At 43.0% G+C, this 17,170-nt stretch overlaps 1 protein-coding gene across 1 annotated transcript in view; it reads left to right on the top strand.

Annotated features, from left to right (window-relative positions):
* Positions 1-17,170, top strand: part of F13A1 (coagulation factor XIII A chain) — a 190,190-nt gene that overhangs the window by 132,213 nt on the left and 40,807 nt on the right. Inside the window, exons 10-11 of the mRNA XM_006766094.2 lie at positions 10,343-10,446; positions 11,955-12,043. Coding sequence (XP_006766157.1) covers positions 10,343-10,446; positions 11,955-12,043 — 193 coding nt within the window. The remainder of the gene's footprint in view (positions 1-10,342; positions 10,447-11,954; positions 12,044-17,170) is intronic.

Genomic DNA, 17,170 nt, shown 5'->3' with positions numbered 1-17,170 from the left:
CCACAGCCCCCAGCCACCCAAGCTCCCAGTGGAGGCTGGCTGGAAGCAGGTATCTGGGATTTATTTAGCTTCTATAATTGAAATTTTGTTGCCTTTAGCAGAGGCCACAGCCGGCCAGGGCAAGTGGGAAGCTTGGCTTCCTCCATCTCCAGGGCAACCAAGCCTCCTGCTTGCTCCAGCTCCGTGGCTGCCAGTTGCCATCTTGATTGGGTTAATTTGCATAGAGTTGCTCTGATTGGCTGGTGGGTGTGGCTTGGGGCTTAGCAAAGGTATGGTCAATTTGCATGTTTCTCTTTTATTAGATTAGATTGTGTATGTGATGAAGATGTTTAAGAACTGCTCTCTTAGCAAGTTTTATTTTATTTTATTTTTAATATATTTTTATTGATTTCAGAGAGTAAGGGAGAAGAAGAGAGAGATAGAAACATCAATGAGAGAGAATCATTGATCAGCTGCCTCTTGTATGCCCCACACTCGAGATTGAGCCTGCAATTCAGGTATGTGCCCTTGACCAGAAACGAACCTGGGACCCTTCAGCAGTCCACAGGCTGATGCTCTATCCACTGAGCCAAACTGGCCAGGGCTCTTAGTAAGTTTTAAATGCCTAATACCATATTACTAACCATAGTTACCATACTGTACATTACAAGCCCATGACTTAACTCTTTTATAACTGGCAGTTGTACCTTTTGAATTCCTTCACCCACTTCATCCAACCCGTGCACCCTGACTCTAGTTTTAAATAATGAATATGGTAACTCTGAAAATCAGATGTCCTGCTCCCCAGAATCTGTGGATATGTGTTACTGTTTTTATTACTGCTACTGCTGCTTGTTTGTTTAATGACTTTTGTGGACTAATTCTGTAAAGTCCATATTCTTTATCATGTCTGGTCACTAAAGTTTCTCTACTGAGTTGACTTAGTAGGCTGCTAACAGTTGGACAGATTTCCTTAAATACCCTGAACCAATAAGTTCTCAGTCTTACATGGAGCTCTGTGTGCATGTATGAGGGGGAATGTCTTCAATGATCCAGCAGGAAGTTTACAATCAATTTTGCTGTAGCCTTTGCTCCCTGCTTGTACAGAGCCTCAAGGTCAGCCAAAGGTGAGAGATTAGGACTTTGTTGGGGCTTTCCTGGATATGCACACAGCCCCATACTCTAGACTCTCAGAGTATGTTAGAGTTGTTCAAAACCCTTATGGGCATCTCAGTGCCTAGGTTTTTCTTTTAAGTTTTTTGGAGCAGCCTTTATTATACCCAACTTGTATCCCTTCTTCAGGCAGTTATGGTGTTAAATAGTTGCTCCTAATTGTTTTTGGAAAACATCCTAAGAATAGGGCTATTTGCACAGAGTGATCTCTGAATCTGATCAAATTAAAATAATCCCTGAGAATGGAGCTTTTTAGAGAGCTTCCAGACAGGTTAAATAGTGACAATTCTTTGATGATGGGGTTTCCAAAAAGCTCCAAAACCATTTTCTCCCTTTCATTTGTTGAAAAGCTGCAATTTTTTAAATCACTTCTATAGTTGTGAGGCTGTTGGCTTTCAAGACTACCTTGGAGAAGTGGAGAGAGGTGTGGGAATAAGGCAAATTAAAATGTCACAAAAGTCACTGTTCTTACTGAAATTCATTTGTTTTTAATGAATAAATTCTCCTTAGATTGTTGGAAGTCTTTGATTCATTTTCAGAGCTCTAGAAAAGTTGGTCATGTTTTCTAATATTCTCATTGCTTTTATGGAGGAGAAGTTTTTGGAGGTCCTTACTCTGCCATTCTGGTGGTGTTTCCCAAGAGCATACTCTTAACCACTACAGTGCTTCCAAGTTGGGGTCTACCATACTCCTTAAAGGTTTTACACTTTGTAGGAATATTTTGGTATCTATTATCATCTTCCTGACATATATCCTCCTACTCCTCCACTTCCTGGTACATTATAGGACATTATATTGAAACTTGAGAAATTATGTGTATAGAAAGCTATCTATGGATTTCATTTCTCTGTAGTAAAGGGCTGCTGCAAAATAATTGTTTTAAAATTAGAAAGGGAATTTTCTTCTGCAGGTTGAAAGCCACTATTCTAGACTCTCCTCACATGCCTATTATACACCCAACTTAGTCCCGCATCTAGAATATCTCCTAAAATGGCCTGTAGTTTCTATTCTACCCAAGTCCCACTTGAGAGTGAACAAAAAGAAAGTTTGGGAAGTTAAAAAAAAATTAGAAGTTATTACAAATACCTCTCAGGAGACTAGAATGAAAAAGAAAGTGGAAGCCAAAAGATAAACCACATAGAAAGCAGTAAGGCATTCCAAAGACATTCCAAAAATGTCTTCATAGAAATAAGAAAAATGTCATGTTTTGGTTAATCATAAATACTGCCTAAGAGAGTCATCATATATACCCGTCAAACTTTACCAGTCTTCAAATAATTAAAAGCTAATAAAATATGCACCAGCTATGCTTTACTGAATGTAAATTAATTTCTTCTTCTGATGAATAAGACCTCTAGAAAAGTTTCATATAAATAAGATCAACCTTGGAATTGTATACCCCTGAACAGCTTTGCAATGCAAAACAATAACTTTGGTACCTACAAAGACTGTGCTTATATTTTTAAAACACTTTTTTCAATAATTATTGATAAACTTAGCCAGAATTTGTTACAGAACGTTTTTTACAGATTAGCATGATCTGAACAAATACTCTGAAAATCCAACCTTTTCTTCATTTTCAGGTGGAATATCAATTCCTAATTGCTATTACTGAGAGAGTACTGAAGAGGGACAGGGCCTTATTTTCAAAATGAATCCAGCAGAGGGAACCCAGCGTAGTCACAGAACTTCTACTAAGCAGTGATGGCAAATGTGCCTCATGTGAATGAGTGCTGCCTACTTCCTGAGGATTTTGGAGGGTTATTTGTTTATTTGTCTTATTTTGCATTGTTTTTGGCCTTATGTAGTCTTATTCTGGCTGTTCCATTTTCTGGTGCCACAGTGAAAAAATAAAACAGATAATCACAAAAGGGGAACTATCAAATGAGGGGGGGGAAGAAATCCATATGATCATCCCCCAATTTTCTAAAAATTATTGTTAGTAAAGCTGCTGTAGAATTTTCTTAATAAATATTCAAGAAATCAGTATCTGGAAGCCTAAGAGAGTTAAAAGGCTATACTCTCGAGACTGAGGAAAGACACACTCCCAAATAACTATGAAAATGGAAAGAAACTTAAGCACTATCATACTGTATATATAATTTAATACATTTGGGTTGGCATTTGTCCAGTATGCAATGGTAGGACTTAACTGGCATGAAGAGTGAGTGTCCTTTCTGATTGGTTGTAGCTTCCATTTGGCTCATGTCTGTGTCTGGGTAGTCATTAACCACCACTACTATAAGTATACCTCATACTTTCATTTTAGAAGTTACAGTACATATTTAAGCCTGCCCCCCATCTTCAACCCCCTCAAATAGGGTCTCTCCTGCTATATCAGACTGTGCTTAAACCTGCTCCTCAATGAGTGTTGTAGGGCCCCTTCCCTGCTTGAGACAAGCAAAAGTAAACATCTTCATATCTTCTCTTTTTTCTTGATAGTTGGTCCCTATAAAGGGGGCTGGCCTGGTCTCTACCTGACTGGGCCTCTGACCTTTGACTGACATGACCCCAGAGAGACCCTGCGTGCCCTCCTGGTTCCAGCACTCTGGTAGCCCTGACAGTGGGCAGCTGCACTCGAGGCAGCGTGTGCTCCAGCTCTAAGCTCCCAGCAACTCAGCGGGTCCTCTGGCATGCCTCCCTTCCTCCGCGCAATCCCTTTTGGTGGTCTTGCTTCATTACCTTTCCTAAGTGACGAGTTTTTTTCTGGGTCAGAGCTTTCATTTTCACTTTGGAATGTCTTCTTAGACACGCCTCAGAATCCACCAGCTTGTCCCCACTTCCTTCCCACAACTCCGACCTCACCCCAACCCTGCTGCCATTGGCCAAAGCTTCTCAGTTCCAGGATGTGCTGTCGTGTTAGCCACCAACAGCACTATCTGTATTAGAAGTATAGCAGCAGATCCAGAGCGGAGGAGCTGTGCTCATTTTCTATGAACATCCAAGCAATTTGCAAGTTAGATGAGTGCCTTTCTTCTACCCCTGCCATTTTTAATATAAAAGAATTCAAACACTTGGTTGACATTTGAAGTTGGTCCAAAGCATCTCCTCCAGGGCTTTCTCTGGACCTTGTTTGTGCTCTCCCTTGAGCCCTTGCAAAGCCGCAGAAACAAAGTTGCAAGCTCATACCTTTTTCTTCCCTTTTAGGGAATCCATTTCTCTGAAGCCTTTCTGGGCCGTTTGTAAATGAGATGACCTAGGAAAGTATTTAAGCAGTTAGCAAAGTTAAAGGCAGTAAAGGACTCTTGGCTTCAATCATCCATCCTATTTTCTTTGAATTAATAGCACACAGAGTTCTGAAGCCCGTTGTAGTCTCAGCCATGTTCTCGTCTACTTCTCCACCCTCCCACAGGCGCTAGCAATCTGGACGAGACCTTACCCAGCTGTTAGAACCAGGGCAGATTTTGAACTGTGCTCTACCTTCTTTTAATAAAAACTAGTCCTCTTAATGTTTTTATTGAGAGAGGATAACTCGTACATATTTATTACAAAAATTTCAAACATTGCAGGAAAATAGCACAAAAGTAAGAGTCATATTCTTTCTAACTACTCAACATTATCAACATTTTGGTAAACATTCTTTGATATGTCTCTGAATATTGTATTAATTTTTGTATTGCTGCTTAACAAATTGCCAAAAACTTAGCAGCTTAACATGAATTTATTATCAGTTTCTGTGAGTCAGGAGTTTGGGCACAAGTAAACTGGGTCCTTTGCTCAGGGTCACAAGTGACAGCACAGTGTTACTGGGACTGTTGTCCATCTGGTGTTCAGGGCTCATTTAGGTTCATGAAATAACTCAGTTCCTTGCAGCTTTAACATTTATGTAAGCGACCTTCTTCTTCAAGGCCAGCAGTCAATGTCTCTGGTGCTTTGAATGTCTCTGGCTTGTTCTGTCTCTGACCTCTAGGCTCATTTAAAGGACTCACCTGATTAGGTGAGGCCCACCTTGGTAATCTCCCATTTAATTAACTCAAAGGCAACAGATTAATTGCCTGAATTATATCTGAAAAACCCTCTTTGCCAGGTAAAGTAACATAATCTCAGGAGTGCTATCCCATCTTATTCATAGATTTCAAGGGGAGAAAATTATACAATAGTGAGGGTCATTTAAAATTCTGCCTTTCACACTTTACATGTACATTGTATATGGTGTTCTGTAGTGTGCTTTTAAAAAAAATTAATATAACACAGATATCTTTTCTGCCTAATAAACATAAATGTGCATTTGTATGGCTGAATAGTTTTCTATCTTGTGTTTCAGATCACTAATCACATATTGGACAGTTGGGCTGTTTGCGATTGTTCCTTCTTACAAATAATGCAAGGATGAACATTCTTATGTACTTCCCATTGCATCCGTGATTATTTCCTGTGTGCAAATTCCAACGAAAGGGGTTTACTGAGTCAAAGGATAAACTTTGGCTCCAAGGGTCCCCGAGCAGTGCACGGTGCTATTTTTCTAGCGAGGTGCTGCCTTTGCTGGAGACTTTCTGGGTCCTTTGTACTGAAACTGCCTAATTGAAAGGCACCCCAGAAATCACTGTCACTGCAGGAAGTGTACAGAAAATGACATAAAGCAAAAATGTGTTCTTCACTAGTCACCTCCATCATAATCCACCACAAAAAGTTATCTTCAACCTAATTAAATAACAACACTCAGAGAAATGGGGGCTTTGTTTTAATTTTGACACTGCTACAAGGCAACAAGGAAAATAAATAACTTTGAGAGTTTATGCATTTTTTAACTTTAAAGGGACACTGCACATTTCAATGGTATAGTGCAGTCAGGCTTCAAATGAAGCTCTGAGAAAAATATAAAACTTTGACTCTTAAAAACAAAGGTTTAATTACACCTGCCTGACATTTTAAGCAACCATGACTTTGTGAGTGCCTCCCAAGGGCTGGCTCTGGTGCTGGGAACATGATGGTGAACAAGACAGAGCCCCAAATTGAAGCCACACACCCTACACATGCGATGAGACTGCAGGATGAAAGCAGAAAGACTACTGAGCATCTAGATAATAAAGCTATAAATAAGAAGCATGTAGATTTCCCAACCTGGAGAGTTGGGAAATGTCTGTAATTATCAGTCTCTTTCATGGAGGAGCTTGAAATATAAAAGGCGAGTACGTATACCCAGAAATACTTAACATCCAGCCAAAAGGGAACCCTCATTCCCCTGGCCATTGCTGAACAGGGAACAGCATGCTGGAAGTAAGACTCATTGCTTCAGAGGTATCATCCTCTCCCTCGCTCACCGCCATTCTGGTAGCCCAACCATTGGCTTTCCAAGCACTGACTAGAACCCAACCCCACTGGAACTCATAGGCACTGGGTGAGGTGGAGAGCACATAATGAGTTCTGTCCATCTCTCCCACTGCCTACAAGTTCCCGATCCTTTTAGTAAACTCTTCTACCCTAAATATACAAATAAGGCCCCAGTCATAGCTTAAAGTGGAAGAGATCGCAAATAGATACTTAGATATCATAATGAGAAAAAATAAAACTTTACCCATCTCCTCGTTATAGGAAACAATATTATCCTCAAATAAAAGTTTTTGTCTGAGATCTTTACTGCAAATATTGTTTATCTTGTTTAAGGCTTAACCTTGCCCAAGGTACTTAAATTTAAATCAGGAGATTCTGGACCCTCTTCATCTAGAGTGGCGGTGTCTTGGTGAAAGTCAGGGTTGGTAAGCAGCACAAGTTGTGTAGGAAGCAAGACTGTGTCCATGTGGGATTGCAAATGTTTTATTGCTTTGTTTTCTGGATTTCTCTGCCTATAGTGCAACCTTCACTGTTCTAAAGGGAGGCAGCAGTCATTGTTTAATATGGCGACCTTTCTCCCAGCTTCAGAGCAAAGATAGAAGCTCTCAAGTAGAGCCAACCTCATGTCCCTAACCCAGCACCTCTATACCCCACCCTGAACTACTAGAGCAGTGGTCGGCAAACTGTTTAGTCAACAGAGCCAAATATTAACAGTACAACGATTGAAATTTATTTTGAGAGCCACAATTTTTAAACTTAAACTATATAGGTAGGTACATTGTTATTAACTTAATTAGGGTACTCCTAAGCTGGCCTTTGCTAAAAACGTCCTCAAATCTCCTTTCGTTCATCCTCTCTATATGTCCAAACCATCTCAACATACCTTTCTCAATCCTCGACACTATATCTTTTTTCACTCCACAATGTTCCCTAAAATTAACTTAATAAACTTTACTTAAAGTTTTAAGTCAACTTCGCACTTTACGTGCGTGCCCACACGTGGTATTTTGTGGAAGAGCCACACTCACGGGGCCAAAGAGCCACATGTGGCTCATGAGCCGCGGTTTGCCGACCACTGACCTAGAACATCTGCACCTCCCTCCTTGCAGCCAATGCCTCACTCCCCACCTGTCCGTGGTTCTGCTTTTGACCCCTTGCATCCTCCTTAGTGGAGCCTTCTTTTTTCCATTTCTCTTTATTCTTTCTTTCTTTCTCTTTTTTTTAATCCTCACTGAAGGATATGTTTTTATTAATTTTTGAGAGAGAGGAATAGAGAGAGAGAGAAACATTGATGTGTGAGAGAAACTTCCAACAGTTGCCTCCTCTATGCGCCCAAACCAGGGATTGAACCTGCAACCTAGGTATATGCCCTGCTTGGGAATCGAACCTGCTACCTTTTGGTAGAAGAAACTATACTCCAATCAACTGAGCCATTAGGCCAAGGCTCCTTGTTCTTCTTCTATTCTCACTCTTTCTTGACTCATGTGTTTCTCTACAAGCATGACAATCTCTCCTAATGTAAAAATAATCAAAAGAATCTTCCCTACATTGCATTCTTTCTAGCCATTGCCCTATCTTTTTTTCCCCTTCACAGTCTAGATCACTTTTGGCTGAGAAATCTACACTGCACCTCTCCCCTTCCCACTCACTCCTAGTCTGGCTCTTGCCCTCACTCTCCTCTATCATCAGTAAAGATGCCAGGGGCTTCCTCCTCATCAAATCCTGAGTGTCACATGTATATATAAAAATCCCTCTTGGGTTTCATCTCCTGGATTTGCCACAGGCACTCAAGTTCATCATATCCTAAACGAACTTGTCACCCATCCAGCACCAAATCTTCTTCCCTTCAACACAAATCTTCTTCTCTTCCTCCTTCATTCAGTCCTAGTAAACAGAACCATCATACTGCAAATGTGAGTCTTCCTCAGCTCATCTGGTTCCTCCACATCTCCATAAGACAGCAGTTGAACCTCCCAGTGGCTCCTCTCCCTCTCCACTGTGAAGACCGCCCCTTTAGTGAACAGATTTTTGATCCATTGCAACTATTGCATTATTTTGGTGTGTGTGTGCGGGGGAGGGGGTAACTTGGTTCAATCTCCCATATTGCCTCTTCACATACCTTTCACCAATACAGAACTGCAAATTTAACTTTCCCAAGAATAAAGCCCAAATATTTAACTTGGGATAAAGGGATTTCGCAACCTCACTTTTACCTATGGCATAACTCAGCGTTTAAGAGCATGGACCCTGGAGTTGTATTACCAACTAGCTGTGTGCGACCTTGGGAAAGAGTCTTAACCTCTATGTGCTTCGGTTTCCTCCCTTGTTAACTGGGGATAATAAATTACAGTGCCCTTCTGAAAGGGTGCTAGGAACATCCGATGTGTTAACATACAGAAAGGTTTTAGGACGGTGCCTGGCACTCAGTGTTGTGATTTCCTGTCCACCCTCACCTGCCATCTCTCTTCTCTCACACACACAAATACGCAAACAAGCTTCCCTCCAACCACAGGGACCACATAGAGTTCCCCAATACACCATGTTGGCTAGTTCATGCCTCCACGACTTTGTTCTTCCTCCTTTTGCTGACCTGTTAAACTCCAGGACTCAGTTCAAAGGTCACTTCTGCTGTGAAGCCTTCCCTTATGCCCTAAGAGTTTCCCACTGAGACCTATTGCATCTCAGATGAATTTCCAGTGTAGCATGTATCACACCAATTATTTTTAAACATCTTCGAGTTACCATTTCTGAGCACTTACCACGTGCCAGACGTAAAATGCTTTACATAGAGTATATTGTTTAAGCCTCACAGAAACCTTATGAAATGTTTGACTAATTGGTTTACATGTTTGCCATTTCTCCTAGATTGTGAGGCTATGTCTTGATCTTTGTTGAACCTCAAGTACCTAGCGTGGTGCCTGACACATAATGGGTGCATAATTAAATAAATACCTCTGAATGGAACCAATAAACGTTGGGCTGTTCTCAGAGAGAGATGGGGAGATGTATGAGTTACTAATGTTGAAGGACATTTAGGAAAAGGCTGGGTGATAGTTGGATCTGAAATTCATCAGTGCTATAAACAAGCACTGCGCAAACGACCGCCCCACCGCCAACTGTTGTTCCTCTATGAGGATTTTCTGTCGTGTAGTCGGGTTCAGGTGCTCATTTGTTTCTGTACTGTCACATAATTTCACGTCTTTTCAAGGACATAATAATACAATTCATGATGACATTATTTCCCATGCTCTTGCCTCCAGGGTCATATGCAAAGTTGTGAAAAGTTTTGCATGGCCCTTAGCTTGTGGGTTACCCACCTTTGTTTGATAAAGGGTAAAGAGGCACTTGCCCTGATAACCTTTCCATCTTGTTGAAGAGAAAATGGAAATTTGCCACAAATTATAGACAATTATAATCAGGAGTTAATGATATAGTTTCCATGGCAATGATCTAAACACAGGCATTTTATTGCTTAATTGTTACAAGGGATATGCTTTTTATAAATTTAATGTACATAAATGTAAAAATACTCAAAGATGTACATATTTTATTTTCAAGTAACTTCTTTCCTATCCCCTTAGCAGATAGTAAGTTCTGTTTCATTAGGCAGCCGAGAATAGTTATGATCAAAACTGCTTAATTCACTGACTAGAGTATCTCTGGGGGGCCTTGAAACTGATATTAGCAGGAGAGGAGCTATGTCCAGCCATGTGAATGTCCCTAAGGATACCAACGGGAGTGGATCTGCCCTGCAAACTCAAGTCTAGAACCCAGGACATCTCTGGAAGCCCTGGATTTAGTTTAATCCAGTCCAATAATTAGTAGATGGCATATCCTCAGGATTTTGGGTCACTTTTTTATGCTTTGGAGCATTGAGTATGATGGGAAGTTTAATCTCATTGGAGTGGTGTTTTCCCAGGAACTACCACTGCTGGAATGAAGCCTGGATGACGAGGCCTGATCTTCCCGTTGGATTTGGAGGCTGGCAGGCGGTGGACAGCACCCCCCAGGAAAACAGTGACGGTAACCTGCATCCTTTCTCGAGGGAACTGTTTGCCGATTTTCATGTTGCTTTTGTGATTGCACTTGCTGTGTGGGAAACACTCCCAGCGGAAACCCGCAGCAGAAGCGTGCTCCCTGTGCTCACAGACAGTGCTAGCCCCTGCCAGTCAGGTTTCATTTCAATTCAATGGCTGCCTTTTCCCGGATTACTTTATAACTTTCAGAAAAAGAGCATAAAACTTAACATATATAATTCTTCTACTCCTGCTCTGATAAGCAGTTTTGAAGACAGGAGAAAAACATCTGTGTCAGCACTTTAGGCTGTAAAACTTACCTCTACCCTTCCTGGTACACAGTGCGAAGAAACAAGGCAGGAGAGAAAATAAAGGACTAAAAACACTGGTGTTTTCCCAGAACCAGGTTCTCTTTATATTGTATGATTTCTTTCAAAACTTGAGACTGTGGGTATTTGTTGTCTAACTTGCAAATTATGCTAAGCAATGAGTGGCAGTATGACCTCCCTGGATTTTTATAAACTCACATTATAAGCCTCCATTAATCTTTAATGTGGTGATATAAGGTAGTGAGTGTCCTGGGGACATTATATTTATTTCCTCAGGTGTTGATCTGAGATACTGGTATGTGTGTGTGTGTGTGTACATACACGCACACATAAACATTCATGATGCAATTACAAGAGAGTTTTAGTGCGTTCTAAAGGAGAAAGTTCAACACTTCCTGGTGTTCTGGATTATAGAGGGTGGGGAAAAGGAGGTTTACAGCTGTTTGGATGGAAGTAATACAATAATTAATAAATAATAGTAATACCAGAACAGACACCGTGTTTCACACACTCACAACTATAAACCTATTCTTGCCCACCCTATATCTTAATGAGACTCCAGAATGACTAATAGCAGCAAATCTCTTATTAGCTAATGATCGCTGGTTAAAATTTAAAAATTTTGTAAATGTAAACGTGGGCCTATTGACTTCGTCAGTACAGATGGCGCATTGGTAAATGTGTGGCTAGTATCTGATTCCTTCAGCCAAACTTGAAGTGTTTTGTCTTTTTCTTTTTACTTGTCTTCCTTTTTATTGAATTCATTGGGGTGACACTGGGTAACAAAATTATACAGGTTTCAGGTGCACAAATGTCCAAAACACAAATCGACAACACAACCACTGAGGACATCATCATTCCCAACATTGCAGACTCCCACTGTGAAAGCATAAATGTTATGTGAGCCAACAGCCTGGCACCCACCCTCAAGGTTGTGTTGGTAGGTGGAGGAATACACATGGGAATGGTGATGCCCTGCAATTTTTTATGGCTTCAAATTTTCGATTGAGGAGGCGTTTCCAAGGAAACCATCCTGATTGCACACACTGGTCACCTGCCCTCTGGCATGGAAAACATCTGGGCTAAATCAATGACACAGTCGCCTCTGCAGAGCCACCTCCGTGGCACACCTGTCCTGTGTCAGGACAGACATGAAGACTCACACTCTCTCCTCTGTGTGATGCAGGGATGTACCGGTGTGGCCCCGCCTCTGTTCAAGCCATTAAGCATGGCCACGTTTGCTTCCAGTTTGATGCACCCTTCGTTTTTGCAGAGGTAAGTGGGAAGCCGGGGAACATGCTGCTTTCCTCCCCACCTCTCAACGCCTCAAACAATAGAGCACTGGCATTGTTCCAACCCCGGCTCTTCATTCTACATGCAGCTCTTAGCTAACATTATCTTTCCTGGATGTTTTGAGATTTTCCCCCTCAGAAGAAATTGCTTTACTAATCGTCATACTCTAGGACTAGAATGAGTAACTATTATTAATATGTGAGGCCCATGTCCTTAAGAAACTTGATTCTTTATGGGAGATGAAGTACATGAACACATCACAAGTTAAATAATACTAGTAATAGTACAAGAGATGCTATGGAACTGGCCGATGAGTTATGTAGGTGATAACTGGTCTGCATTTATATATACAGATTCATTAACTGAATAATATGGACTGGGAACTGAAGTAAGACACCAAAGACCATGTCTATGGTGGGAGGGTGACGTGAGGACAGATAGGAGGGACACCTTTGCGACAGCCACAGTAAGAGGAGACGCCGGCGGCAGGAGTCCTGGAAGGAGCGTCTGGGTGTTCCCTCGGGGGTTAGTGTGAGAGCCAAGTCTCCAGAGGTGATCAGCAGTTACTCAGGCAAAGGAGCTCAGAAAGAAGCCAGAGGAAGGGAAGCATTTCAGGCAGAGAGGACGACCAGCGGCAGCCCAGTGGTGTGTGGGGACAGGAAACCTCTCCATGCAGGCTCACAAAAAGTGAGGCATCAGCAGGTATCAGCGATGACAGCTAAGGAACTGGACTGAAGAACTTAGGTCCTGAGAAGTGGGTACTTCACCTTGTAAAGGAGTCTCCACAGAGGGGACTGGGCAAAAGGCAATGGAGGGCGGAGAGGGAGGCAAGACTGGAAAGTGTTTAGGAAGTGCAATAAACGTGAATATTTAGACAGCACCATCAGAAACGGGAAATACACAGAACGAGCAGGGTGTCTTACACCACGCCTCCCATCGCAGTTGCTAGAAGCCGAGAGAGCAGGCATTGCCATATTTGGATTTTATTCCCTCCATTTCACTTTGGTATTTGAAGATTTATCCAAACCTCCCAGCTGCCATCTGAGAGTTTATGATGCTACAAGAACCTCTTAATAGGAAATCACTCTAAAATTCACAAAGCCTTGTTTTATATTTTCATTACGCTTTCCTGCTGCAAAGAAGGAGAGAAGAAGGAGCCTCCCTCCAAGAGCAAATTGCCTAATAGCTGTTAATGCAAACGCTCTTGCTATTATTAAATATAGATCGGGGGTTATGGGTGTCATCGGGGTGTGCAGATTATAATTACTCCTCTCACTGCAGACTTGTCTGACAGAGTGTATGTTTGTTGCTCTGGCACAGGCTGAGCTCCAGGGCCGAGTCATTTATAAGAACTGTGTGAGCTGTTAAATAGGGTCTGAAGAATCTTTTCTCAAGGGAACCTAAAGTCAGACCCCATGGGGGCGCCTCCATAACTCAGCCTTTGGAGCTCATCCTCTCTTCCCACTCCCACCTCCTGCCTGGGGGTATTGGCCTCTCCCCGCAGGCCGCACCCGCTGAAGTCTGCCCTCCTTACCCTCTGGATACTGATGTTCCTGGTCACTCCCCACTCACTTCCGGCCAGAACCAGCATCATGTTCACTGACTTTTTTGCTCTTCTCCTTTAGTGAAAGCAGAAGCCCAAATAAGAGAGGGCATGGGGGAAAACATCTTACCTCTGTCCCTTTACTCTCCTCCTCTATTTTGGAAATTTATCCTTAGCTTTTACAGATTCCTCTCTGGGATTAAAGCTTACTTCTCTCCCTGCTGCCTGCCTTCTCATGCCCTCGGTGCTGGTGCCGGGTGCCTTTCTAAGTTCTGAAGGGCCCTCTGCCTTTTCTCTCCCCAAATAGTGGTGTCCTCAGGCCTCCAAAGAGGTGAGAAGGGAGCGGGACAGTCCTGGAAGTCTGCAGGCATCTTCTGAATTCCGCCATCACTAAGCTCTCAAGAGCAGCGGCTTCTCTGCTAGCTTAGCTTCCTCTGCTTGGATCTGTGGTCTCCTTCACACCACCCCACTCACACCCACACACATGTGTGCACACACATGCATGCACATGTGCACATACACACACGCACACACGCCTGCCTCCCCTCCCTGGCACTGGGCTGGGTTTGCAGCAGTCATGATGGATCCCTCAGGGCCACAGTGACCAGCTCCTTCCCCAGCGCTAGGCCATCAGTCCTCTGTGACAAGCTGTGCAGCTGCCTCTCTCAGATTCTTTATTCTCAATCCAAAGTTGTTTATTTTGCTACTACTTGTTAGATGCAGCCCCTTTTCTGGCACCTTCTCTTCTGATCCGAAAGAATTCTTCCATTCATTCAAATAACATAAAACTTGGAAATCATCTTGGCTTCTCTTATTAACCTTCCTCAGGCATCTTGCCAGAAATGCCTTTAAAAACTGTCATTCATCAACCCTGTCTATGATCCTCATCATTACCCTCTGAGCTCTGTACAGCTCTGAGCCCTGTGGAGTTGCCTGCTAATTCATCTCCCTCCTCCTTTTTTACCCCCTTTCCTATCTATTCTCCACAAATCAGCCAGAATTATCTTTTAAAATGTAAATAAAAACCTGTTACCACCCTGCCTCCAACCATCTAACAGATTCCCATCACCCTTAAAATAAAATTGGACATCAATCTTTACAAGATTTGGTGTGATCTGGCCCCTGGCTTCTCCTTCACTCTCATCCCCTGCTCATTTCCCTTCAGCCACACTGACCTTACTCCCCTGGAAACATCCAAACACGCTCTCATTTCAGTCTGGACACACACCATTCCTTTTGGTATGAAAGCTCTTCCTCTTCTTATGCCGTGGTCGGCAAACCGCGTCTCGTGAGCCACATGCGGCTCTTTGGTCCCTTGAGCATGGTTCTTCCACAAAATACCACGTGCGGGCGCGCACGTACAGTGCGATTGAAACTTCGTGGCCCATGTGCAGAAGTCGGTATTTTGTGGAAGAGCCTGTATTTTGTGGAAGAGCCACGCTAAAGGGGCCAAAGAGCCTCACGTGGCTCACGAGCCGCGGTTTGCCGAGCCGTAGTTTGCCGACCACTGTGTTAGGGGAATGTTCTGCTCTCTCACTGTCTCCTGGTCTCTGTTCCAGTCACCTCCTCAAAGAGGCCCTCACTCACCCACCCCACCTAAAATATTATAATCTGCTCTGTCCTCTGTTGTTTTTATCCTTCTATCCAGTCTTAGTGTTATTTCTCTCCCTGCCTATTCATTGCTGAAAGCAAGTTCTGGACATAGTAGTCATGAATAAATACTTGTTGAATGAATGAAGGAGTCAAGCAGGCAAGCCAACAAAAGCTGACACTGAGTACACTGCTAAGAACAGTATCTCAGACAGATCAGGGCCAAATGGCACTCCCAACCGCTAGCGGGAGATGAGGCACACAGGACCTGGCGCATGGCCAGCTGCAGGCTGCAGGAATGGTGAACACAGGGAGGTTTACAGCAGGTGGGCCAGGAAAGCTGGTGGACCAGGCAGGCACCCACTGCCACATGTGTCCTCAGAGGACCACCACTTTTCCTACATAACTATGTGCCACGCAGTTATCTCCACTTGGGAACCGATGAACAAAGAAAACTCTGTCCTGGGTTCTGAAGAAAGGCCCCATCCTTTGTGGGGGAGAGCGTGGCCCCTGGCAGCAGTGGACATGTGTTTCCACTCCATGGGCACAGGCAGGAGTTTGCAGAGAGGCCGCTGCAGCCTTCTGCCCCAACCCACCTTTGCTGAGTCCCTGGGGGCCTGAACCTCACTCAGGCTGTGCAGAAAGTGCCTGTGCCTGTGCCTGACCCTGAGGCAAGGCTGTGATGTGCTGAAAATAGCACCAGATTCCACGGTGGGTTGCCAGGCTCTGCATGACAACAGTCCCTTCAAATGTGGAGAAAGGACTAGGTGATCACTAAGATTCCTTCCATTCTAAAGAAATTGGCCTTAAACATAGGGTTTTCATAAATAGTACTGATCTACCTACCAGCCTTGTGAAGACAGTATTATTAAAACCAGAGATTCAGTAACTTGCCCAAAGTTACACAGCCTGGGTCCTATATTTCTTCCAGCATCCTCTGTTCTTACTATTCCACTGTAGAGATAGACAATAAAGACATGGAAATGGTTAAAATTTTCCTTATCTTGCCTCGGTCATCACTTCAAATGGAGACTGAGGCCAAGAAATCAAGAGAAGGCTGAGACTCAAAGGACAGCAATGAAAGCATGAGGAAGATCACCAAGAGCACAGATGTGTCCTTAGAGACGAAGGCTAAGATCACCCACACCCTTATTCCCAATTACTATGCACAGATTAAGGCTGGTAGGAAAAAATATTTATTTAAAAGATGGTGTTGGAGGATACCCTGGACCTCAGAAAATGAACAAATGGGTTCTAGAGCCAAAATGACAAAACCGAAGCTGTTCTACTTCAAGCACATCGTAAGAAGGGCAGTTCTTTAAAAAAAATAGTAACGCTGGGGAAAGTAGAAGGCAGTAGGAAAAGAGGGAAACCAAATATGAGATGGGCTGGCTACATAAAAGAGGCTGTAGGCATGAGTCTGTAGGAGCTGAGAGGGACTGTTGAGGACAGGACATTGTGAACACCACTCATTCACAGAGTCACCAGGAGTCAGAAGTGGCTCAGTGCCATGTGACACACACCTGAAGAAGGTATCCCAAGGTTGGCTTAGCCATTTAACAGCATCGTGAAGCCTTCAAATGTTTTGTATCATTCTACTCTACCATCTTTGTATTGCTGGCAATGTTGCTTTTCACTGTCTCAGGATGATTAAAGCAGCTCCAAGTGTCACTTCACTTCACATGAAAACATTCAAAAGCAGGAAGAGCAGGGCAAACTCTCCAAGTACTGCTCTCATTTTATAAAAAGTCATTCCCAGAAGCCACCCAACTGAGATTCTCATTTTCCTAGAAGTAGGTCACACAGTTACTGCTAGCTTAAAAGAAGTCTGGGAAAGCAAGTAACAGACATGGTACTTTCAGCTCTCTCTTAAGAGGTGGGATTTACCAGCAAGAAAAAAAGAAAGAGCTTTTGCCGGGTGGCTCAGTTGGTTGGAGCATTGTCCTGTACACCAAAATGTCTCAGGTTCCATTGTG

This window comes from Myotis davidii, unplaced genomic scaffold, assembly GCF_000327345.1.
Source record: "Myotis davidii unplaced genomic scaffold, ASM32734v1 scaffold80, whole genome shotgun sequence".
In the NCBI taxonomy this organism is placed as follows: domain Eukaryota; kingdom Metazoa; phylum Chordata; class Mammalia; order Chiroptera; family Vespertilionidae; genus Myotis; species Myotis davidii.
This window is presented reverse-complemented; position numbering and strand designations above follow the sequence as displayed.